Genomic DNA, 25,742 nt, shown 5'->3' with positions numbered 1-25,742 from the left:
TCCTGCTGTTTGGCCTCTCTCCCTCTTCACTGTTTTCAAGTAGGAAAAGCTTAAAAGCTGCCAGTTAAAATATGTGGTCAGTAAAAAACAAAACCAAAACCTTTTCAAAAAGACTTCTTTCCTTAGTATCAACACTTGAAGCTTTTTCCTGTATACTCTTACTGAATCATTTTCAACATGAAGAATTGTGCAGTGATGCTAATGTAGTAGTCATGCTTTCTAAATCATGCTTGCAGTTGAGAATAAACTAGTAAAACATTTAACTTTCAGTAAACCAAATTACTTTTTAGCTTAGTTTTCTAAAGAAATAAGGCTGAGAGCAGTGTATGCAAAAAAGTTAAAATGTTTAGGGGTAAATAAGATAATTTCAGCCCAGTTTAAGAAGTAGCCAAAGCTTCACAAATAGAAATTTCCTCAAAGTGTTATGAAAGTAACAAATTGTTTAGAAGAAAGTAGCCTTTTTGGGCTGCTTGTTCACTGCAAGGAGTAGGTTGTGTTTCTTCCACATTGGAGAATCTATGCTGGGGAAAGATATTGGAAACAAGACATTATTATTTCCACTATCTAGAACTACTCTTGAATTGCAGTTCTTTCCAAGCCAAAAAACCTCTTCAGATACTTGTTTTCTGATTACTTGCTAGAGAAACAGTGGGCTTCTGGTTGAATACTTCGGTGACAGCAGAGTTTGCACTTCAGTTTGTACAGCCAAGATTCTACAGTCTCTGTGACTGATGTTTTAGGCCAGTAGCTCAAAGAAAATGAAATGTCTAGCTGGAGCTCCATGTAGTCACTTGGCAGGCAAGCTAGATTAGCAGCTTTGTTGAAAAGGCTTCTCTCTCAGACCTAAATTCTTCAATTTCTATTCCTGGGAAGCAGTAGAAAAGCCTGTGATGTTTCTTAGATGCTGACTGACCATCCTTTCCCAACTTCCTTGGGAATTTCTGTCTCTGCATGCAAGTTCCTGAAGTTCAAATGAGGTTATGTTTTTGTCTTGAACTCTGGTTTCCCACAAGCTGTTTTTGTTGGGGTTTTATTGTGTTTTTTCCTGTAATCCTGGACTCTTACCTCTATGATGAGAAACTTTTGTATATTTAACTTTGTCAAACCAATTAAACTGTAAACCACTTATTTTTAGAATGAACTTTGAATGCTTAGCAATCAGGCTTTCCTTTTGTTAATTGCTTCATAGTGGTCTATAAATGCCACAGGCTTCATTTCAAGATAATTCTGATATGAAAAGCCTTCGAGCTTTTAACTACCATTCACTGATACTGCAGTCTTAATTTACAAAGAAACTCCTAAACCAAGTTATTTCCATATGAGCTGCTGCTCTGAATGTCTCCATTTGCATTCTAATGGCTTTCTTGTCTGTTCTTCTCCCCATATAATTTCTCAGTGGATTAAAAGCCATTATTCAATTAAAATTCTTTCCAAAAGACATTTTGACCATACTATTTTACTTATTGGTGTATATACTTTTTAAAGATGTTTTTTCAGTGAAATTGATCAAAAAACTTTAAGCAAGAAAAAAAACAATAGTTCTGTAAATCCAGCAACATCAATATCTAGCACTGCAATGCAAGTATTTACGGAGGAACAGGGTGAGGGGATTGCCACCCTTATGTATAAACACCGAAAAACTTATGCTGGGTTGAGACTCGTGGATATCACCCAAATCGGTTGCCTGTGCAAAGGACTAGCTTGGAATTTAGATCAGGTTCCTGTGGAATTTGTCTAATTGAGTCCTGAAAATCTCCAAGGATGGGAATTCCACAGCCTCTCTGGACAGTGCCCTCTGGTGTATTGACCATTTTCCCCCCATTTGGCATCATCTGCAAACTCACTGAAGGTGTGTTTCGATCCACAGGCCAGGCTGATAATGAAGATATTGAGCAGTACTGATCCCAGTATCAACCCATGTGTAATATTGAAAAGTGGCATAACTGTTGAAAGAAATGTGGCAGAACTGTCAAGTGCATAAACAGAACTTGGGGAAATAATGGCTGTAAAATAGCCACAGTTTGTTTGGGTTTTTGTGTTGGTTTTTGTTGGTTTTTTTAGCAGAAAACAGTGCAGTTTAAAGCTGAAATATATCCAACTTTGAGCTAGACATGTGTATTTGTAGCTGTTAAGTGTGCGTTTTCACAGTAATTACTAAGATGGTGACATTTTGTCTTCATTTAACCATGCGAAATAAAACTTTCCATTTTAAATGCCTTAAAATACTCATCTTAAGATGCTGGAATGGTATAGGTAGCGTGTTTCCCAGCTTCCCTCATGAGCAGCAATACAGATTCAATACTGCTGAGCACCTAGGCAGGAGCTTGAGTGCTGGATGCAGTTCACAGCTCTGAAATTACCTTTAACCTTTTTTGCTAATGATATTGTGTGTTGTTCTCCATTCCCTTTTCTTAATCTCCCTTAAAGATAAATCCAGAAGGAGGGATTTTGTAGTAGCTCTGTTTCAGAGGAAAGCATTCACGCTACTTTAGGAGCTGGGCTCTTTGCAGATTGCCATCCTCCTATCTGAGCAAACATAGGTCTTATCCATCAAAATGTTGGGTGTTCTCTGTTCAGAGACAGGTGATAGCGAAGTCTTATGTAGTCAGTCAAAGGACACCTAAGAATGAATTACTTCCTACTCTATAGACAGATAAGGATAGAAGATGAATTACCTCTCAGTACATAGGTAACTGTCCTAACAAATCTGTCTTACAGGTCCACTGAAGAAATGTTTAGTATGGCTGATGAAAGCTGCAGCTCCAATCCTGCAATGGTTCGGAGGAAAAAAATTGCAATCAGCATAATCTTTTCTCTGCCTGAAAAAGAAGAAGCACAGAGAAACTTCCAGGATTTCTTTTTCTCTCACTTTCCTCTTTTTGAATCTCACATGAACAAGCTGAAATACGCAATAGAAAAGGTACAGAATACAGTTTGGCTTAAGGTAGAAACATAAGTGTCAAACAGAATGAAATATTGTAGAATTTGATAGATGAAGAGTGGGAGAAGGTACGTGGTTTCAAGCTTCCCTCCCTTCTTAAACATGTAGTCTTGAGCCTGAGCCCAGTGTAGGAATTCAGCATTTGCTGAAAAAGAGGTGTGGTTTCTTTTCTAGTCAGAATGAGAATGGAGGGGTTTATGCTATGGGTGGTTTTCCGTTTTCATTCCTTCTCACAATATTTCACTGTGAGGTTTTCTTGACTCCCTGGAGACTGTGGCAATGATGGTATTCTATCCTTTCGTGCAGTGACTGAGAGACAAAATGTTTGTTGCTGTTTTCCCCTTAGTCTCTCAAAAATGTTCTCGTCTCTCCCCATGTCTAGTCTTAAGGGTTGGTCTCTCATGGGGTGGAGGGAGGTTGGCAGATATTGCTGTCCTGAGTGGCTGTATAGCGCTGGAGCTAGATCTTAATTATTTTGACATGTTAAAGAAACTTAAAAAGATGAAGAATGCAAATTCTTTAAGAAGCTGTTTTGTGTCTTTAACTCTTAATCAAGGCCATGATCTCATGTAGAAAAATAGCAGAATCCAGCCAAAGAGTGCAGGTTTATATCAGCCGTGTCATGGATGCCCTGGGAGAATTCAGGTGAGTTGATGGAATTCTGAATTACAAGGAGAGCTCTTCTTATGCCCCTGTAAAGATATTTGTCACTTCCAGTTATAAGCAACTGAATGCAGGGTCTTGTAACTTAGTCTTGAAGTTAGTGTGAATGAATTTTCTGTCTTGGGTATTGGGTAAATGTTTTCAGAAAACTGTAGCGAAACCAGCTCAGCCATTTTCGGAATGAGTGTAAAAGTAATTCTGTTGCAGTAACCTGTACCTGGGACTGTCAATTAAAGTCTTTAAGATCTCATCAAGAGTTGGCTTCTGCTGATGCCGGTGCAGACGAGTGGATCGATTGTTGTATTCAGGCAGATGAGTTATCTACTCCTAGCCCTAGATGCTGGACAGTATAACTGACAAGTAAGTTGCTGTCAGAGGCTCTCTTTTTTGGTACCTAAGAGAGGAAGGAATGGCCAGGGGCCAAGAAAGGCAACCCAGGAGAGAGAGAGGCGGCTTTGGTGAGATGGAGTTTCTGTAATGTCTGGAATGCGGAATTGAATCACTGCAATGGATAGAATGGGTTCTATCCCCCCCATCCCCAAAATTATTTCTGAATCAGTTCTCTGGACACAAATACACAGGGGAATGCAAGGAAGGGAAGAAAAATATGTAATTCATATGAAGACACTAAATTACTGGTACACTGAATTAAACAGACTAGTGTTCTGGGACACTAGTAATTACTGGAAGAGTAAAAACTCTCCCAGTTTGTTTAGTCTCCTAGATCTTACAAAAAATAAATAAAAATCAGTGGACAATAGAAGAAGAAAGGGGCTACTTGTATTTGCAAGATTGAAATATGTGTGTGTTAACACGTACTTTTTGGGAATTTTCTTTGAGCAGAGTTACCATCTGGAACCTATATTCTGTTCCAAGGATTTCAGAGCCTGTGTGGCTTAATATGATGTCCAGCACCCTGGAGAAGAATCAGCTATGCCAGCGTTTTCTTAAAGAATTTACGTTTCTGATAGAACAGATCAACAAAAATCAGTGAGCTTCCCCCACCCCCTTTTTCTTAAAAACTTGTGTGCTTCCCAATGCATGTGGATATGTTAAAGCACTTAATGGGATATTCTTTTGATGTTACTTTGGTCATATTCTTTTTCCTAGGTTCTTTGCTGCTTTGTTAACCGCGGTGCTGACATATCATCTGGCTTGGGTCCCAACAGTAATGCCGGTTGACCATCCTCCCATAAAGGCCTTTTCTGAGAAGCGCACATCACAGTCTGTGAACATGCTGGCAAAATCCCATCCATATAACCCTCTCTGGGCACAACTTGGTCAGTAGGAAATGGAAAGCTTCGGGCATCTTTATAATTAGCACTTTCCTGCATCTACTCCTCTTATCTAAGAGCTACTTGTGATCCGGATCATATTTGCTGATTTGCCTTGCTGTAAGCTGGGCAGAGCTACCAAGAGATGCCTTGTGCCTGATTAAACAGAGCATTCGGAGCCCTGTTTGCATAACCTGAGTGCTCTGCTTTTTTCCTCTGTCCCTCATGATCCTCTGTTACGCTGCCTGGTTAAGTAACTTGGTATAGAAGTATTAAGATGGTGCAAGTACTGTGAACGATCTGAGCAGTTTGGGAAGAGCAAGAGGGAACAGACTGGATTGAGAGGAATTCTCTGGGCCTTGGAGGCCCTTCGTAGTTGAAACTGCCCTGGCCACCTCCTTTTATCTCTTTCTCACAGAGCTAGGATGGACACCAAAGCAACAGAATACAAGTCTGGCAACTGGCAGTACCTCCATTCATTCAGTTACCTGAGTGGGCTTGGGCCAAGATTTTCTTTCTGTGCCCAGCTCCTCAGGCTGTTCTCTGACAAATATTTTTATAGCTTATAAGTTATCGTGATACAGGGGACTAAATAACTGCTGTCAAATGAGTAGGTGAGTGAGAACTGAGAGAATAACTCTGCCAGTGGTAAATCCTTGAAAATTCCTCCTCTTCTTGGCAGCAGCTGTGAGTCTGACATCAAATCGACCTTAACTGTAACCGATATTCTTTACTGCCATGTAAAATAACACACATGTGCACTAAAGCAACAATGTGACTTTGTGCTACTGGTTGTGTTTCTCGTTAATTGTCTCAGTTATGTTTATTATTCTCAGCAATCTTTATGAAACTAAGAATTGCTACCTTGGCCATGTAGTTGTAGTAGAAGTGTTTCCTGTTTTAGGATGTCTTTAAAATGTTATGCAGAGGAGTAATGGATTAGACTTGGAGGGGAAAATAAAAGCTTGCTCAGGGTGTTGAGGATGGAGCCAAGCCTGGAGTTATAAAAACCAGCTGGACTGGAGATGTAAGATCGGCAGTAGCTCTTGTGGTCACTCCCAGGAGCCACCGCTGGTGACTAGTCAAGAATCTGTTTCTCTTCTCGCCTTCCCAGGCTCTATATTGCTACTAGCATTGGCCTAGCCAAGTTCTCAGTGCCTGAACTCAAAATGCTTTCTGGTTTTTGTTTGCTTCTTAGAAAGCCCAAAAGCCATTATCAGGTGGTTGCAGGAACTGATAATGAAAGTAAGATGTTGCCCTCTGCTGGTCTCCTTCCTTAGAAGAGGTGGCAGGGGGATAAAAAAAATCATGTGGCTTAGTGCTGTAAAATGGAAATGACTTTTTATTAAGGAAAGGATATTGATGTACTTGACTTTGCACCTTCAGACCTATGTTTTCACTACATATTACATATCATTTACAATTACATACTGATATGACTGTAAGTACCACTGCCAGGAAGACATAATACTGTCTCTTAAACATCAGCTTCAATTGAACAGACTTAACAGTAGGCATTAGTATGTTTTGAAGACCACAATTTTAACTTTTTGTACTCTCTTATTAGTCATGGTTTTATATAAAAGTCATTTGTGCAAATGAACATGAATTTGATTTCCATAGCAACTGTACTCAACTGGAAAGTAAAAAGATAGCTTCCCATTTCCATTCCAAATTGCTAGTTCTTGTGGCCCACCAGGCATTGAGGTTAATTTTAGCTAAGTAGTCTGAAGCCCACTTTCCATTACCGAGGAATGAATTTGCTGGCATGTTAGGCTATGGGACTGTTTGCAAGGGTGTTCTTAACTGGGAGAGGACAGGACACTGATGCCAGCACACAGCAGCCTCTCCAGTGTGTCGCTGGCATCGTGGGAAAAGGCGGATATTGGCAGTGGAATTACTGTCTCATTGATCCTTGTGTTGCAGGAGTGGAGTCAGGAGCCTTATTCCTTTTATGTTCTGTATGGTGAAGAGGAAACTGGGCATAAATGTGGTGTTTGGGGTTCTTTTTGCTGTTCTAGTCTCCTCATGTTGAAACCAGAACTCCTGTTGCTCTTGGTAGAAACCTTCCTGAAGCTCTGATTATAACTTTCATTTAGTGTTGCTTCTTGAGATCTAATACAAAATCCTGGTGACAAACTCAGTCCAGAATTTTTGAGCAGCCCTGAGCAAGGACTTAGCACTTGAAACAATCTAGTAGATTAGCAGGTAGCTGATAAAACCTCAAGCCAGAGAAGCCTGCTTTCAAGGTGAATGCTTTTGGTGGCTAAAGAAAATTGAGCTTTTGGTGGTTGTGTCCCATCTGCTTCTAATATCAGCCATAGTTTGGTTAGGCAAAGACAACTTAGTGGGTGTTCTCTGACGGATGTCTGGTGAAGACAACTGGGTTAACTCAACCTGGTAATAGACATTTCTTGAGTTAACCCATCTTTGTCTGATAGAGCATGTGAACATTCACTTGTTGGCTATCTATGTTTACATCTCCCAGAACTTTGGAGTAGAAACCCTTCAGCTGATAGAGGATTATAGGCAGCTGGAAAATAGTTACCACTCTCCCAAACAAGTATGTTGAAAGTAGGATATGTATGACCTTAATTCTATTAAAACAGCAACTCTTCAGGATAAATAAGCTAGCAAGTAAGCAGTTCTTGGGGGGACTCAGATTATGTTGTGGTGCCTACCTTTCATATTACAGTTGTATTTTAAGTAGTGAACGTATTTTTCTGTTCTCCACCCCACTCTGCCAAAGATAGATGCTCGTATTGGTGAGATTGACTCCAGGTACATAGAAATGCATGTGCCTTGCCCAGTAAGATAGTTACATGCCTCTCTTTTCAGAACCTTGTTTATTAAGCTAATATTGAATTCTTTTTTGCTTTTTTTGATATGTTAGTCCTGAAAAAGATAATTTAGATTTTATCTGGATGAAAATTCATGTGTTTAACAGAAAAAAGTGACTGCAATAAAACAGAATTCCTTCGATGTGAAAGAAAATGAGTAGAAAAATAGAAAATAGTATAGCTGGCCTCAGAGCTTAGCTGGATCTATATTCCTCTTCACCCCCCTGTTGTGTCAAATTTCTAAGTGGTAATATCTTGTAAGCATCATGTAAATAAAAACCTTAGTGGCTTTGGACAGAAAGAAACTGAGTAATCGCAGCTAATCCCTCACAAAAACACCAAAATTCTCCTGGACAAAAACCAGGTATAAGTAGTGCTAGGGGACTTCTTTTGTTATTCTTTGTTTTAAACTTTTATGAACTCACTGAAAGAAAATAACTCTGATTTGTGTCCATAGTAAATGCTGTTTCAAAATGTGTTGAATTTAAACGGTATAGCTTATATTACAACCAAACGTAAGCATGTGAAACTTTTGTTTTCTTGTATAGGTGATCTCTACGGTGCCATAGGCTCTCCTGTTAGATTGACTCGAACTGTAATTGTTGGAAAACGCAAGGAATTGGTGCAGCGCTTGCTCTATGTTCTAACTTACTTCATTCGGTGCTCTGAGCTGCAGGAAAATCAGCTGACATGGAGTGAGAAGGCTGGGGAAGGAGAGCAAGTTCTAAATGGAAGCAAGATCACAACTGCACTAGAAAAGGGAGAGGTAGAAGAGTCTGATTATGTGGTTGTCACTGTTAAAAATGAGCCTGCTCTTGTGCCTCCAATCCTACCTCCAAAGAATGATGGAAGTAAGAACAATAGTATTGCAGAGTGGGTTCATGACCCAGAAAGCACTCATGCTGTCCCAGCCTCTTCAAGCGAAAAGAGAGAAACAATAGGAAAGGCCAGTCAGAACTCCGAAGCATCTGTTGACTGTCTAACTAGCAGTTTCTGTAAAGGAGCAGCTGACGGTAGGAAAAGAACTGTCACTGATACAGGGATCATGTCCTACCACTTTGAAGAGGCATCTAAATTGGAGGATTTAATGGATATAAAGAAGAACAAGAACCAGAATGAGAGAAAAGTGGAAAACCAATTTTCTAGTAGGTCGTCTGCCTTACCTTGTCCTGAAAGGTCTGGCCACAGGAGTTCACACTTAGAAAAAGTCACCTTTCAGATTGGAAGTTCTGCATCACCAGAGTCAGACTTAGAAACTCATAGAAGAGAAATGGAAGAAAATCTGAAGGCATTCAGAAAAAATCCAGAAGTGATACATTGTGCCTCGAATTCTACAAAACTGACTGTGGATGCTTCCCAGAATCAAAAAGAAAGTTGTGAAGCTGCCTTTATACCCTTCCGTAAACATAGTGTTTGTTATGTACAAATCCCACCTTGTGAGGGGAAGGAGAGTATACTTAACCAACATATGGAAAGTAAAGGAACTGAAATGAATTTAGCAAACACAATATCTGGTAAACCACTCTTGCCCACAGATAACATAGAAACTGTAAAATTGCCAAGCCTGAAAGAAACTAGAACTTTATGCTCTGGCAATCTAGAGAAGTATTCCCCTGGCTGCATAGAAGTAGGTTCTGCTGTCAAACAGGATTCCCCTAAAGTAGGTGCTAAAGATGTCCCCTATGGGGATGCTGCAAGGAAAATCTCCTTCAGAGTTGAAGGGGACATTCCAAGGAACGAGAGTTCAGACAGTGCTCTTGGAGCCAGTGATGAAGAAGGTGATTGTTGTGTCCCTGACGAAGTGCATCACGATAATGTCAGCAAAAGACTCGAAGAGTTTGCAGAAGTGGAACTTCCTTTACCAAGGTAAAGAAGTTTAAATTAATTTAGAACTAAATGGAGTCAAAAGCTGTTGCTACTTTAGAGATTTCAGGGTTTCAAGTCTGAAATCCTCTGGGATCTTGACTAAGTTCCTTGCAAACAAATCCATAACAGGCACTGATGTGGTTAGGTTTCTTGTAAATGGCAAAAAGAAAACCAAGACAGAGCAGGTTTAGGTAGTGAAGTTTTGCGACAAAGGTGTTCTTCAAGTGTCTAATAAGAAGTGATCAAACTTTTTTTGTATGAACTACCTGAAACATTTAATGTAGACAGAACATCTGAGGACGAGCAACTTTGCTTAAACTGGTAACTTAAGATTTGACATATTTGGCAAATCAAAGACAGATTTGAAATAAATGAGGGCATACTATTTGAAAACATTTGAGCTTTACAGGTGCATATGGAGCTTGCTGATGCTTAAGGTACGTAGCTAGAAAGAGTTTGCTTCTTGGACTGAGTTGGAGAAAATTCAAATGTAGCAAATCTGTTAGCTGCAGAACTGGGAGCTCATACACAAGCTCTAATACATGTAGATTTGCCTTTTCCTAAATTTGAAAGAATCAATACATTGTTAAAGTTCAGCTTTTAAAATCATTGTTTCAAAGAGCACCAGTAATTGGTTTTACTCTGTTTTGAGTACAATTGTTGATGAATATTCGCAGCAGAAGTAGGGGTGGTAAACCAAACTTTGCATTCATGTAAATTTGGAATGCAGTTTGTCAAGCAAGAATCTTACCTGCTTTGTATTTGTGTTTCAGGTCAAATACAATCAGCAGTCAATGCGTGAAAAATTTTGGAAGATCACTTCTAGGTGGTTACTGTCATTCATATATACCTGATCTCGTGCTGCATGGAATAAATAATGATGAAAAACTCAAGCAGTGTCTACTAGCTGACCTACTTCATGCAATGCATGTGAGTTATAGGACTGTTCTCAGTCATAGTAGGTGTTGTGGTATTACTGAGATCTACAGAAGCAGGTCCTTTGAATAGGTTTCTTTCTGTTTGCCTGTTCTTAACAGCCACACTTGACATGTTTTTCCTCCTTGAAAGATGTAAGCCCTTAATTCATTGTGTGCAAAGCCTGGTCACAGCAGAATCACATATGCTTTCCTTTATACTCTCTTAAGCTTCTCTTCAGAGATAAACACAAGGAAAATTGTTTGCAACTTTAAGTTACAAACAAGGGGGGGGAAGAAAAAAAAAAAAACAACAAACCACAAATTGCTTCTCTTCTCCATCACAATACCATACAGAATTATCTATATTTCATAAAAATGATATGCAAGTTGAAACGTTTTGTTTTGCCACTTACTGGCATGTATTTCAAGGGAGATGAAGTCTTGTGGAGGCCTCTATGATACTAGACTGTAGCAGAAATGACTGACTACAGAAAGTAATTGTCTCTAGGTAAGAACTTTGCTATGTTCTTACTCTGCTTTAGGTACTACTAAGTTATGTAATTACTTTATAACTAACTTTCACTAAAGTAACTGTGTGACCTTAGTATGCAATTTTAGATGTTTACCTAGCAATTGTCAGCAGCTTCTCTCTATAGCAATTAAGAATCATCCTGCTGGAATGAGTTAATGTACTATCGGAAACAGTGATGTGTGTGTATGTAGCTTCTTTAACAACATCAGATTGGTCTAATACGATACTGTCTCTTCATACATGCCCTGCCTTGATTGTGCATAGTGAAATATCTCACGCATCTCTGAAACATTAAATATACTTTCACCGTCACTGAATCAGTAATCTTTTCAGGGAAGGTGGAATACTTGAAGAAAAAAATATTGGAGTAGTGATTTTGAAGTGCTACTTAAACAAAATTAAATGCCTTGATCAAGTTGGCAGTTAAGACTTGACTGACCCGATGTTGCTGAACGTAAACTGTCACTGAAGTTGGTATTCCTTCTCATTCTTGAGATGCCCTTGATTTCCTATTGGACAAAAGCATTCATTGGATCACTTTCTCATTCTTTGCCTCAGTGTGAATAAAAGTGGAACCTCAAACTAAGTTGTGGAAATGTATATGAAAATGTCACATAATGTTTGTATTTTGTATCTGTTGCAGCATCCAGTGCTAGATGAGCCCATAGCAGAAGCTGTCTGCATTATTGCAGACACAGATAAATGGAACGTACAAGTAGCTACAAGCCAGAGAAAGATGATGGACAATATGAAGTTAGGCAAGGATGTTTTGGTTTCCAGTCAAGTATCCAGTTTATTGCAGTCTATTTTACAGCTTTACAAACTCAACGTCCCAGCTGACTTTGTAAGTATTTCTTTACTGAAGACTGAAGCTAATGAAAATTGCTTAGCTTAGATAGCAAATGCAGAGTTTTGTACACCATGTTGCTGTACCAATGAACTAATGCCTGAAATAATGCAGAATTGGTACAACATATTCCAAAAAATGCATGCTACGGTCCAGTAACAGATACTGGTGTATCTGTAATTTACATCTAATAGATCAGTTTAAAGTTAACTACTCCAAAATACATATGCCAAAACTAAAGTTATGTAGGCAATTCTAGCGTAGTCCTCATATGTTTATGATTAGGACTCTTAAATTTGGCTTTTATTTTTTTTGTTTGTACAATTTCCACACTTCTCTACTCTTTACATTGTTGAGGCTTCTATCTATCCAAACCTGTTTCTAGCATATGACTTTCTATTCTCAGGCTTTCTATCCAACCCCACGCAGTGGATGCCACTTCTCTCTCCTCCCCAAATAATTGTGCCTGTGTGTGTTTACCTGACCCTTCTGTTTTATGTGTATTTTAGCCAGCCCTGTCAGCAAGTACTGGCTCAGATAGCTTTGCCGATGTCTCCATAGGATTGCTGGGAGGAGACTGAAACCTGAAAACACCTGGGGCCGAGAGGGTTGGAGCAGGGGATGTTACATTGTCATATTGCATACTCCCTATCCCACAGCATCCTTTCCAGTCCTCATTAGTAGTGGAGTTCATCAGAGCAAATGAGTAATGCTGGGTTTTGCAGATTACAGCAAAATTACCTACAAGTCTGATGGTGGTAATTATAGTACAGTTTTTAACTCATGATTGTAGGTAAGGGGAGATGGGGTGGTTTGGGTGGGTTTTTTTTCAGTAGTCACCCCTTTTTCAGTTAACACAATTGGTTTGTCCTGCAGCAGATATCCTTGAGAAACTTTGTAGGAAGCCTGTGTAATGACTCTGCTAATAAATGGAAGAGGAACATAGAGCTAAACACTAACAGCTGTAAATAGTATTAGTCAGCACTGTTTTGGATTAAATTAGTGGCATTGATTACGCTAAGTTCTTCAAGTCAAGTGCTAGACAAAATATGTGGGTACATTGTCAATGTTGTCTCTGGATATTGAAAAATGTGCAACTTTGGTTAAAATTATATCTGAACACTTGCACAGTAACGCCTTAAATTCTGAATAGTTTTAAACGGAATAGTTGATTCTGCAACTGAAGTGTTCTTTCCAATGTTGCCTTGGGGTTTGTGTATGCGATGTCTGTATGCTTTCTGTGGTGTGGGAGGGGTTTGGAGGTGAAAAGGTTTTAGAGGTTTTTTTGTTTCCTTTTTCTTGCAAAAAGTTAAGTGACAGTGCTAGCAGTTTGTAAATTTTCTATAATCCACGTTAGAGACGCTTTGATCCCTCTGTCAGTGGATTTTACCGCTCTTTGCTAAAACAGAACCATTGGTGCATGTAAGTTAAATGTTCCACTAAACTCTAGGGGGAGAAGTGTCACTTTTTTATCACAGTGATTCTATGGATTTAAATTTTGACAAAAAACATATGTACTAATATTGATCAGAGAAAAGCATAATGCAGTATGTTCGAAGTTTCCTTTAGGAGTGCACGTTTCTTTACGTGCAGTTAGTGTTTAGATGAATAAAATTTTTGGTTTTTTTGTGGTACAACAAAGCCCAAAACCTAGCTTGGGACCAGATGAAAGGCAAGTGGTAGTATCTTTGTTGTGGCACTTCAGGCTGGTAACCGTACTGCAGAGAGCTTTGTCAGGGTGAAAGGGAAGTGATGATCGCAACTACTGCATACCAGCAATATGTCCAAAGTTTTACCTGCACCTTTAAACTCATTTTAAGCTACTTTTCTATTTTTAGAAGTGACTTGACTTTTTTTTCCATTTAGTCAATGAGAAAAGCTGCAGAGGAAGCTAACAAAAAAAAAGACTTGTAGACATTTTGAACCAAATAAATTCACGTACCAAGCTTATGGGGAAAAATGTCTTTTGATTCTTTGCTGGCATTCAGGAGGAGCAGATAATCTTCTATAAAGAATCTCTTTTTTAGAATAATCTGGAATTCTTCCTTACTCCCTCAACTTTAAAAAGAAAAAAATAATAAAAATCCGTAATCCTTTAGCACAAGTACTGGACTTGAAATATATCGAACTGCTACTTTGAGAATCAGCTGCACGCTCCCATGAACACTGAGGAAGTGCTCACAGGCTTTTTGCATTAGGGTTACCTGCAATGGGAAAGATAAGAATGTTTCCCTTTCAGCTAGAATCAGAAGTGTTATGATTATAATGACTTGAGTGAAAACTTGCTTGAAGCAAATAGATCAAACTGCTCTCAAAAAGCTTTTGCCTTTCCTCCACTGGTGGCAGTGATCTTATTCTGCTACTGTGTAGCACATTTTTTTAAAATGCCTCTTTGTCTTCCATGATTAAGACCTGATATAAGGTCAGAGAATCATTAAAAATCTTCATCTTGCTCCAGACCATCAGAAAAATAGGTGGTAGGCTACCTACAAGCATGAGTCTGTCTTTTGCTCATTATTTTTTCATTAGCAAAACTGGTTTCACAGGATCTCATTTTTAATACTTAGGATTTTCATTCAACTTGAAAAGTACATAGGACAATGGCCTGAAGCTATTTGCTGCTACTGTTTCTAATTGCTGTCTACACCTGCCAGATGATTATACATTTGATAACGTGAGGTTCTGCGTGCGCTTCCTGCTTTCATATCCTGAAGTTTAAGAGCTGAACTAATTTACCTTTTTTGAAGTGGTCATCGCTGTGGAAAGAAGGAATATATCAAATTGAATGTACCTTTTGTCCTAGAACAAAATACCTGATAAGACGTCCTACCTACTCACCTTGTGAAGACATCCTACCTACTGAGCTTGTCTTACCAAAATAAATCCCCTCTCTCTTTGAAGCAAAGGTGCATCTGCTCTCCTGCAGTTGGTGTATGAGAAATTACTGTGCATCACACGACTGTATTTAAAAATAATATGCATTTCTAGCATGCTACTGCTGAAAGAAAAGGGGAGTGATTAAATTGGTATTTCAACTTGAACTATTACCTTTTTGGCAAGCAGCATCAAATGTTTAAGCAATTTTACATTAGAAGTACCTAGGACTGATAAAAACAAATGCCTAAAAAGGATTCAGAACCTATCTTCTACAGTAAAGTAATGAACAAAAGAGCTATAATTATATGATAAGTAAGATAATGGTGTCTTGCACTTCTTGAGTCTTAGTTTCTTGAATGGCAAGATTCCTAGAGCTAGTTTTAGGAACTGTTGTATAAACTGAGTCTTTCGGGAAAAAATAGTACTGACTTAGAACAAAGACATCTTGATCCAGCTGTTCTGGTTTGATTCTTAGTAAGATGTCTTGAGTATCTTTGAACCTAGTTAAAACTATTTTAAAGTCAGCAGAAACACTGTGGCTGACGTGAGTGGAAAATAGATGTGCAGTTTGTGCGACAACCTTGCTGCCCAAGAAAGCTGGAACGCACCAATTCTATGAGGGGGTTCCCCTTTGAGGGAGTAGTGCAACTTTTAATGTTGCTAGCACAGCTGTAACAAAACCGATTGCCTCTTCTTGATTTTGGAGTGGAGGTTTAGTTTGAAAGATGTTCTAGCTGAGATAAAAGCTAAAATTATATGCTTGTTTCTGGAAAAATTTGCATGCGATTGCTAAAGCCGTTCTGAGGTTTTTGGTCTGTGTTTACAGTGCATAATGCATCTTGAGGATAGACTGCAAGAGATGTATCTCAAAAGCAAAATGCTTTCAGAATATCTGCGAGGACATACAAGAGTACATGTAAAAGAACTAGGAATTGTATTGGGGTGAGTATTGCAGGTATCGGTCTTAACCAATGGCAAAACTTGGGGCAGTTATTTTACTTTCCAGTTTGAGTGTTGACATCTTGTTCCCACAAGGACTTGCTTCTTTAAATTTAGCACTCTCCTGTTTCGTGTGCCTAATAAAATATAAAAATGGGTTCTATTGAGCCATCCAGAAATCAGGAGGAGACTCAATTCTACAGCAAGAACAAATTGCTTGTCATTCTTAAGTCTTCAGAATGAAGAAAGTTTGGATTTTGGTCATTTAGGAGGTTATCCACACTCTCATAGGCACTCTTCCTGTCTTTGTCTCCTTTAATGAAAACTTCATCCCAACAAACACTTGAAGTTTTTGGAAGGTTAGGTGGTGCAGTGGTATCTTGAGGGAAGAGAGGGTCTCAAAAAGCAGATGTAGGAAAACAGATAGGTGTCCTGTTTGGCAGCTGTCTGCTAATCATAGTACTGAATTGGTACCTACAACCTTTATGGATGTACCCGCTGACAGCAGAAGAGGGGGAAGGGGGAAGAAGTGAATACACATTTCCAAGAAGATGGTTTTTAGCACTGTAGGTAAAACTTAATTTATCTTTATCTAGACTGTTCAAGATTTCATATTGAGAAATGTAGCTGTAAATAGTGAAACCCTGAAATAAGCACTTTTCTCGGTGTGTGTATATGCCTATAAATATATATAAATATATACATACATCCTGGCATCTGAGGAACTTTACATTTGGAAATGGTTGGAAACCAGCCATTGCATTTGAGAGACATTCCTGGTACTGTCTTACTGTGTAATAATTAATAATTCCAGCTTTTTGGTCATTTTTGGTAAGAAAGTGGTGCTATATGGTGAACTGAGTTACATTCAAAACATGAAAGGCACAGTCTTCCATAAACTGATGTTTAGTACTTTCTTAAACGGGGCTTACTGATGCCTGCTGACTGGTAAGACTACAAGCTAAGGCTTATGGTTTAGCAAATAAATAAAAGTTTTTCTTTAAACCACAAAACATTACATACCATAAAATGTAATGCTGCTATCTTTTGACTTAAATGGTAGCATACTTCTTGGGTTTAAACATTATTACCTACTTTTACTGGTATGTTATGAGTAATGGCAATAATAATTAAACGATGAACTCAGCTATAGCAAGACACTTCTAGTTTCTTTAAAGTGGATGAAAAGTTTCTTCTTGTGTTTATCTTCTTTTGTGAAGGTGACTGTATATTTTAAAGTCTATCTCTTTTTTGTTTGTTTGTTTTAATTTCTAGGATTGAATCCAATGACTTGCCTTTGTTGGCTGCTATAGCAAGTACTCATTCCCCGTATGTTGCTCAAATACTCTTATAGATTGAAATCTCAGGATAGTCGTTCCCTTAAAGTAAAGTAAAGAGAATGGGAAAGTTGAATGAAGAACAGAGGTGCCAAATGCTGGTAAAGGGGAACACTGAGGAAAGCAGGTGATGACTGTACATTCTACCACCTTCCGATTCTCATTTCAACCAGATGTTTTATCGGAGGACTTCAGTTTACATAACATAAGAGGCATTCAGGTTTTTCTTACAATCTCACTTCTGACTTAAATCAAGAAAGTGACTGCGTCCTTGCATTTTGTTTTTATTCAAAGGACAAAAATTAACACTATGTGGCAGACCAGGAGCTGCCATCCAAAATGCTGCTCTAAACCATGAAGTAACAGTTAAAAGAACAAGTGTGTTTCATAACTACGCTTGTGAATGTGGTGTGGTGTATGTTTCTTTGCTGGGGAGGAGGAGGAGCTGTAAACTATGTATATAGCATTCCTATACACAAGTGTATTAGATAGGACATGATTTTCTTGCAGATCATACGCATGATTTTGTATAGTAGAAGCGATGGGCTCAGAACAAGGAACCTGGATTCAGCAGCCAAATGTTCAGTGGGAATGGAGGTGTGCGTGAGGTGATGTGACTTTTCCCTTTAAGGACAAGAGGTTAAGAAAGCTGTGGCTGCTTCTGTTTTAATGAGGAGGCATTCAAATGAGCCCGTGGCTAGGAATAGAATGGAATAGACTTCTGAGATAGGGATTTTGTGGGAAAGCCTTATGGAATTTCTGCTACAAGTTTACATTTGTTGCTGATGCAACTTCAATAACTCTTTTGAGTTTCTGTATGACTGTAGTCCTGAGAACTAAACCTGTGTCTTGGTGTCATCAAGTAGTACTATCTCCGAGGAGTATGAATTTGACCAACTTCTGTATGATACCAGTGCTGTCAGCGCGTCTCTGTGCGCACGTACACCAAGCAATTGGCACAAACTGAAGACAATCTTATTGGGGAAACAGAAGACAACAAACAGCCCCCCACCAAACCTTTAGTCAAAAGTATTACTTTTTTCCAACTACTGGTTGTCACTAAGTAGGAATAAGAGAGGAGCATTGTTTGAAGTAAAATGAAATGTAGGGGGCAAACCCCAATATTTGCTATTACTATGAATGTTTGCAATTACCCTTTTTGATTCTACAGAAATCTTGAACTATCATCCGGGTGCCTTTCCTTAATAGGTTAACTACTCTGAGACCAGAAACTACTTCTCCACCAGTTGATACTGGCCTTCTGTGTTTCTAGAAAGAAAAATAAAATTTTGTATTTTACTGTTTTCATGTGGTTGATAACATGAATGTAAAAAAAAAAAATTACTTTTTTTTGCATAAAGCACTGTTAAGCTGGATATGAAACTATGGACCAGACTGAGGAGAGAACAAAGGATCAAAACAAACATTCTTAAAGAAACAGAAAACTCAGTGTTGGACTGTTCTGTTGTGAGCCAGCATGAATGAGGTGTCTGAAATGGTCAGCTTGCAAGCAAATTGCTGGCAACACAGTTGCTTGGAAGTAGTGAATTCTAAGAAACTCCTGGTCACCGGTTTTGAGTTCTCCTCGTTGGTGATTACAGATTTTTAACACTGAAGGGACACACTTTTATTAAAAGTGTTTTTATTTCCTACTACCTTGATGTTTGGACTTTTCTACAGTAAACTTTCAATGATATGAAATAATGAAATGTGCATATTGTGAGTTGTTTAAATGTGATTGGGAGGGGTTTTGATTAACCTTGTGTTGCTTTTTGAGGGAAATAGGTAGACTGACCTACTGTGAAGAGAGGTTGTTTCCAAGTGGAGGGATGCTTAATATTCTGATACAATGCTACTAAAGCTGTTCCTTATATGCTGGGTTTTTGATCTGACATTCCAGATGTTTCTTTTATCGCATTTTCATACTTGTCCCTAGTATTCTGCCTAAAAAGGCCAAAATCTTTCTACGGTTCAGGTTTTCTTCTACTGCTTATAGTTAAGCAAAGTTCTCGTGTTTTTGGTCTGTGAATCCTTCTATCTGCTGGAAAGTAAACTTACCTCTGCATATAGCTGTTAGCAGATATCATTCTCTGTTCCACAAGGTTAAGACAAAGTAAGAACCATAGAGCAAATCACATATTCCTAAACTACCCCTGTGATGGAGAATGTGTGCGTGAGCATGTAAGATTATGAAATTGCTTCCCTAAGTGTATATAGAAATCCTCATGTACTTTTTCTATTTCACGTCACTCTTAAATAGTAGCTGAGTTCATTAAAATTCAGTTCTAGTTCTCTCAAAGTATTAGTTGGGTTTTCATCTGAACAGAGTCTGACAATTCTTCAGAGAAATAATGTGCTAACATAGAAATATGTGCTTTTGTTACCATAGAGTGTACTAAGGAAGTCAAAGGTCAGCCAACATTCAGTGATTTCAAGACTAATACCATGATCAGTAATACCTGATTTTACTACATCAGCTATTTAAAAAAAAAATAAAAATCTGCTTTTTGGCAAGACATCAAATTAACCTAGGGGTGGCATGTGAGTTGATGGTCAAAGGCACTTGGATTTTCTTCAGACCAGGCTAAAACTGTATAGTTCTTGCTGCTTTCTCTAACATTTTGCTGCTCTTCAGAAATTACATTATGAACTATCTTGTTCTCGCAGTTTTAGTTTTGGGGGAAAGAAAATCCAAAATGAAAGCTGGTTTTATTACCTTTAAAAGGCTTTAGAGTAAAGAAAGCTAAATACATATTTTTCCCCTCTGCCAAATGTACTACCTCAGTTGACAGGATTCCACCTTCTAGGGCTTTTTTTGACTCTAAGTCTTTAACTTGGTTTTGGTAGCATCTTGCTGTTTATGTAAATTCGTACGGCATGACAGAGCAGTAAGTATTTACAGATGTGTTGTTAGACATCTTTAGGGCATGTTTCTGGTTTTATTTTAATAGGGTGAAAAGTGATATGAATGTACAGATGTGTTTAAAATTGATAATGTAGCTTAATTTTGAAATATTCCAAAGTTGTTTTTATCAGTATTATGTAGGTTTTTTGTAAACTTAAATACATACTTTCTTGGTTAAGTGGGAGTGCACAGTCTTTCCAAAATCCCACATAAATGCAGTTTACACAGTGCAATTTGAAGAATGTATGCTTTTTTTTTGGGCAAAACTAAACCTTCGTACACAGAGGGGAGGAATGAACTGCTAAACTGTAGTATTTAATCTAAATTAATGCTTTAACCACAAATTATTCCAAGATCTAAACATTCTAATTTAAGTACTAACATATACAACTTTCTTCTGCCCAAAAGAAACAAAGACGACACCGATTCTGTAGTTCCCATTGCTAATGGCATCCTCCAGAGTTATAGATTGATCTTCCCCACTCCCTACTATTATGCGTCTTTACTCTTAAAGTCAAAAACCCTTTTCAGACACACCAAACTCTTGTATATAAAGTTTACACAAAATGATCACTTATCCCTCAAGTATAATTTCTACTTCACTTAAAAGGACCCAAATCAAAATTGAGTCTGAACTGCTGAATATACTCTCGACTTTTGTTTTGTTTGTTGGTTTGGTTTTTTTTGAGGCCAAGTGGGCTAATTTGACATACATAGCAGGTTTTTCCATAGTAGAAAAAACTGTGTGTTGCTATTGCATGTTTGGAGAGCATAGACTTTTTAGGAATGACTGAATACCAATGTCAAACTACATGGTGGGGTTTTTTTTTCTTATAGTTGTTTATGTATGCTATCACTTTGGTCTGTTTCTTTGCGGCATTTGGTGCAATAAACTTTCTGAAATGAATGTAAGTGGTATTTGGTATCTTCCTTTTTAAAACTTACTTCTGAAATAGCTGTTCTTGTTGTTGTAGCTGAGATCTAATAGAGCATGGACATCCGATAACCCATTAGTGGAGTCAGTAAGTGTTGCAAGAAATGTCTAACAGGAAGGCGTCACAAAATTTGGAACCTGATTGAACGCTATTAGCATCTTTGGAAGCTTTACCATATATATATATTATATATATATAAAACAAGAGCTCTTATAGTGTGAAAACTAACAGCAAAAAATAATGGAAAGTGAAGACACTGACTTTTGGAATAGGTTCTGCAGAGGTTCCACGCATCTGTGTGGCTGGCACTTAGCTCAAAGGCATACAAAAAGAGGTGTCTGAAAAATGTGTTGCTATTACCTAATGTATCCAATTCTAAAAATTACCCAACCTGACAGGAATGAGTGACGCCTTGTGTCTACTAGATTATGAATTGCTTAATGGACTTAACGTGAATTAGTTTGAAATAGAGGTCTTCAATGTGTGTCAAACTCTCCATGACCTGCATTTCTATTTAGTGTTCTGCAGCTTACTGGAAAGTCCATATTTACAATATAAAAATAGAGAAGAGATGATCAACTGTAATTACGCTGAACATCTTTGGACAGGTCTGAGGTATAGTCTGATTTACAGGATGTAAGCACTTCTTACCTGTAGACTGGAAATGTTTGAGGTTTGCTTGTTGGTAAGGTTAACAAGGATTGGAAATAAAAACCCGGGACCTTTGGCATCAAGGACTTTTTAAAGTGCTCTGAATACAGCCTCTGGCTTTCTGGTCTGGCTGTAGTAATTACCAACTCTGGAGCATTTGGAAATAAATCTACTTATTTTCTCATGCTCAAAGGTGCTAAATGCTTGTGTGCACACATTTGAAATAAGGAGAAATGTCTTTTGCGTTGTCTACTATGACTCCTGTGTAATTTGTGCTGCTGTTAGTACTCCTGCACAAATGGTGACCTGTCATAGGGGTTAACCGAATTTGGCGTTTAGGAGAATGAAAGGGTATTTTAGTGTGAAAAGTACATCAAATGATGGTGCTGTGGTGAGCTGTAACCTCACTTCAGCTTTCTTTTTGCGAGATTGCGTAGCTACCTCCCTCTTTCTAAGTCTCTACTTTTCAGGAGAAGACTTGAAACGATTTAATAACTAATCCCTATAACAAGGGGAAGACCTCTTACCCTGTCTGGTCTTTCCTCCTGTCGTACCAGCTGCATCCAAAAGTTGCTTATGCTGTGGCTTGCTCTGTTGCTTGTTGAATCACTTTTGCTAAAGAAAAGCTGCTGATGGTTGTCTGCTGGGTTAACAAGTTGATTTTGGCTCCAGTAAGTGCTAGTGTAAGGGCAAGGGAACCCCTCAGCTAGGAAGAAGAGAGAAAAGGAGCGAGATTGCTCCAGCTGCTGATGTCTTTGGTACTCATGGGCCGTCGGGCTGGCTCAGCGGTTTGTGCCGGGCAGCACCCTGGGCTTCCACTTGGGCTTCGTAAGCTCCTCTGCTCTGACTATTTTTAAAAAATTGTAGTTAAGCTGTTGGTCATGTCAACTGATTTAACTTTTTTCTAAAGGCCGCTTAGCCAATGTCTCTCAGAATTCATATGATAGGGACTGTGGCAGGTTAGCAAGAGGCAGATGCACAGACTGACCGGTATAAAATGGCCAAGCACTGGAAAAGGGTGGAGACCTGTAATAATAAATACTTACATGATATGGCTGATAGGGCTGCCAAGGAGTGCTTAGAACTGACAGCTGCAAAAAAGAAAATAATGCCTAGGTTTGAAAAACTCTGGAACTCTACAGACAAATTCAATGATTTGTTCAAAAGATGTGACTTGGAATAATACAAGTATTATGGTGAACAACTAATTTAATCATTTTTCCTCTTAAATAAATGGCAAGGAGGATCACAGAACTGATGAAGAGATTCTCCTCATATGTAAAGAGGAGTTCAAGGCTACAGCAGGCGTAAGTAAACACAAATTATATCACAAAGTAACTAAGTCTTGTGCCAAAATCATGCTAGTCTTTCTTCCTCCTTTTCTCTCTAAATGAAAAAGCCATGTAAAAGCTTTCTGCTAATCATCCATGCACCGTATTCTTTGGGTTTCTGTACCTACACGGTTGAAGAGAGCACAACTGAACATACAAAACCTGCAACTGAGTGGCAAACCATGAGACTGTGACCTGTAAGGCTTCTGATCCCATATAAAATTAGCCTAAGTGGCCACATGCTAGTAATCCACATGCTGGAAAATGACTCTTATAATAGTTGCAGTCGGTTGTCTGTCTGGCACGATCCCAAAGCTAAAAGAGTTTAAGCAGTGCAAGTAGAGTAGTAGTCTGTCTTGAAATCCTACAGGTCAACACAAGGCCAAAGGACTTCGGAGTGATGGTCAAGCACGTAAAAATAAATATAGTCTCATAAACTGGATTTCTTCCGTTTGGAGCTACAGGAGAGATTCCACTGTGATCTGACAAAACGGTGTTTGAGAGAGAGCAGACCCCTGAAGGAGGAGTTTCCCACCAAGGAAGAAATCTCCCACTCCTACGGGCACAGAATTGTTTGCGGATGTGGAAAGACAAAGTGGTGCTTAGGTCTGCTTGAGATCTTCCCAGGGAGTGGTGGTGCTGTCTGGTAAGAAGAGTCCTGTGGGGTCAAGGGCTGGGATATTTGGCTCGCAAAAATGTTTTTCCTTTGATTGGATTGAATTCTAACCCCGCATATAACAAAATTTGTTTCAAATAGGTCCTTAACTTTAACTACCATTTTAGCTTTATTTTACTACATCATCTTTTTTCCTTAGGCAAAAATGAGCCTGGGGAGTTTTCTCCTCTTTTCTGTGCTTTAGTGTCACATAAACGTTTTCATTTTTTGTTTTCTACAGTATTGTATCACTTTTTTTTTTTTTTAAATCTGCACAGGCCTCATTGGCCTTAAGGTGGATGAGTCTCCTAAAATTGTTCACTTTAGATATGAAAAATATAGGGGTTTTGAATTAAGCATTTTTTTTGTTTAACTATTTGTGATTCCCTAGAACGTGCAACTTTTTTGACCTTGAAACACGGCCGCACCATGAGCAACGTGAAATTAAATATCACATTTCCAAACCATCGGCTCCTCCTGCCCTCTGTAAGGGACTTGGCTCTTGTAAGGACACTACGGTCGTGGTGCAAGCGCTTTAATTCTTCAGGTTTGTTTGTAATAGAGAAAATATACCGTATTTTTTGATTTGGGAAGCAGAGGTGCCTAAGATGCCAGAATCATTGCAGCCCGTTTGGTGCGTGGATGAAGAACGGCCTGGCCCTTGCGTTGCAGCCGCCTTGTTCAAGAATATAGGGAGCGAGCTGCCTGGCAGGGGGATAAAACAAAAACAGAGTTAGTGCTGAGGGGAAGCTAACTTTTTTTTTTCTTCTTTTGTTACCATAATTGCACTTCTGGCAGTCTCCTGTAAGGGTTTGATGTCCCTAATGTGAAAGGGTGACTGAATCCGAAGGCTTGTGGAGCAGGGTCCTCTGCGTGCCTACCTGGTGGTGTTGCCAAAGCGAGCGATGAACTGGTCTGTGTCAGGGCAGTACAGCTGGGGACAGAACTTAGACACCAATGTTTCAAACGAATTTGTCAGGCCTCTGGTATTTAAACCATTGGTGTTAGACCTAGCCGTGGCTACACCCTGAAGGCGGACAGTCGCCTCTGGTTTTCCGTGTGCCATTTCCTTCCCACAAGAATGCCGTAGTCTCTCCTGTTGCTCGGTAGTGGGTAGACACCAAAAGGAAAAGATGCGAAGCCCGTTTGTAATGTTGCTAAATAAATCCTGAGCGTCATACGTAATTCGGTGGCTAGTGGGAGTGGTTGGAGGAGTAGCTGTGCGTTATTATAGGCTTGAATTAAATAAGCTCCAAAGAAGACCTGGTGGCTTCCCAGGTGTGAGTCCCTACGCTCTTGATCAACAAGGAAGGTGGTAATTCAAGAACGCTGTTCTCCTCTTCAGAAGGCTTTCTGTCCTCAGCCTCGTGGCTTTTAAACTACGTTGCTGCTAAGGACCTAATCGAACTAGTTCGCCTCTGGGATGATATTAAACTTTACAGGGAAGTTGGCCTGCTGCCTCCTCCCCTTGTTTCTTTTCAGATTCGTATTCTCTCTTTTCTTCTACATATTAAACTTTACAGGGAAGTTGGCCTGCCACCTCCTCCCCTTGTTTTTTTTTCAGATTCATATTCTCTCTTCTAAATATACGAAGCTTTTTCCATATGTCTATTTTTGTGGCCAGCAAGTGCTCCGCCAGCCCCAGAGAAAGCCGTATGAACTTTGTGATTTGTGCTGAGGAGATTTCAGACCTTGGTCTGGTCAGAGAGCCGAGAGCTGGGTGGTCCCACTCCGGGAAGCAAAGTGCTTGAAGCAGGGATCCCTGGAAATCACTGTCCTGGTGAACCTGAGCGGCAAACTGCATCTGCAGGTCATCTGGGTGCTGAGTATCACTTTTCCCCGACAAAAGAAAACTGCAATTTTGCACACAGGTGAGCTTGTTGGCAGTCTGCGGTGAAGTCTGTGGCAGCATCAGCATACCCTTTGCTTTGTAACCCTTCCAATAGTTTGATGGTTAGCTGCCAGCGCACACACCGCTGCCCTTCTCGGAGCTGTGACGCTGAGCTGGGTTGTGTTGTAGTTGAGGTTGAAACACGACTGTGAACTTTATGGTGTGGAGGACTTGCTCGAGTTAAACACGGTTTTACACACTCTGCGATGATGTAAAGCACTGAGCATCCCGACAGCATGGCTTGTCAGCGTAGTACAGTACTATGCGGCAATACTGAGATCATCTCTGGATTCACTGAACGTGTCTCTAGTCACTCTAACACATCTTAATCGCAGTACCAT

At 39.2% G+C, this 25,742-nt stretch overlaps 1 protein-coding gene across 1 annotated transcript in view; it reads left to right on the top strand.

Moving 5' to 3' along the window:
- FNIP2 (folliculin interacting protein 2) overlaps positions 1–17,050 on the top strand; it is a 32,551-nt gene extending 15,501 nt beyond the window's left edge. Inside the window, exons 10-18 of the mRNA XM_009703794.1 lie at positions 2,719–2,920; positions 3,498–3,586; positions 4,448–4,594; positions 4,715–4,884; positions 8,267–9,584; positions 10,358–10,514; positions 11,677–11,877; positions 15,584–15,699; positions 16,972–17,050. Coding sequence (XP_009702096.1) covers positions 2,719–2,920; positions 3,498–3,586; positions 4,448–4,594; positions 4,715–4,884; positions 8,267–9,584; positions 10,358–10,514; positions 11,677–11,877; positions 15,584–15,699; positions 16,972–17,050 — 2,479 coding nt within the window. The remainder of the gene's footprint in view (positions 1–2,718; positions 2,921–3,497; positions 3,587–4,447; positions 4,595–4,714; positions 4,885–8,266; positions 9,585–10,357; positions 10,515–11,676; positions 11,878–15,583; positions 15,700–16,971) is intronic.
- Positions 17,051–25,742: the final 8,692 nt, after the last annotated feature.

This window comes from Cariama cristata, unplaced genomic scaffold (genome assembly GCF_000690535.1).
Source record: "Cariama cristata isolate BGI_N322 unplaced genomic scaffold, ASM69053v1 scaffold4787, whole genome shotgun sequence".
Classification (NCBI taxonomy): domain Eukaryota; kingdom Metazoa; phylum Chordata; class Aves; order Cariamiformes; family Cariamidae; genus Cariama; species Cariama cristata.
The sequence above is the reverse complement of the archived record's forward strand: the minus strand, read 5'-3'. Positions and strand labels throughout refer to the sequence as shown.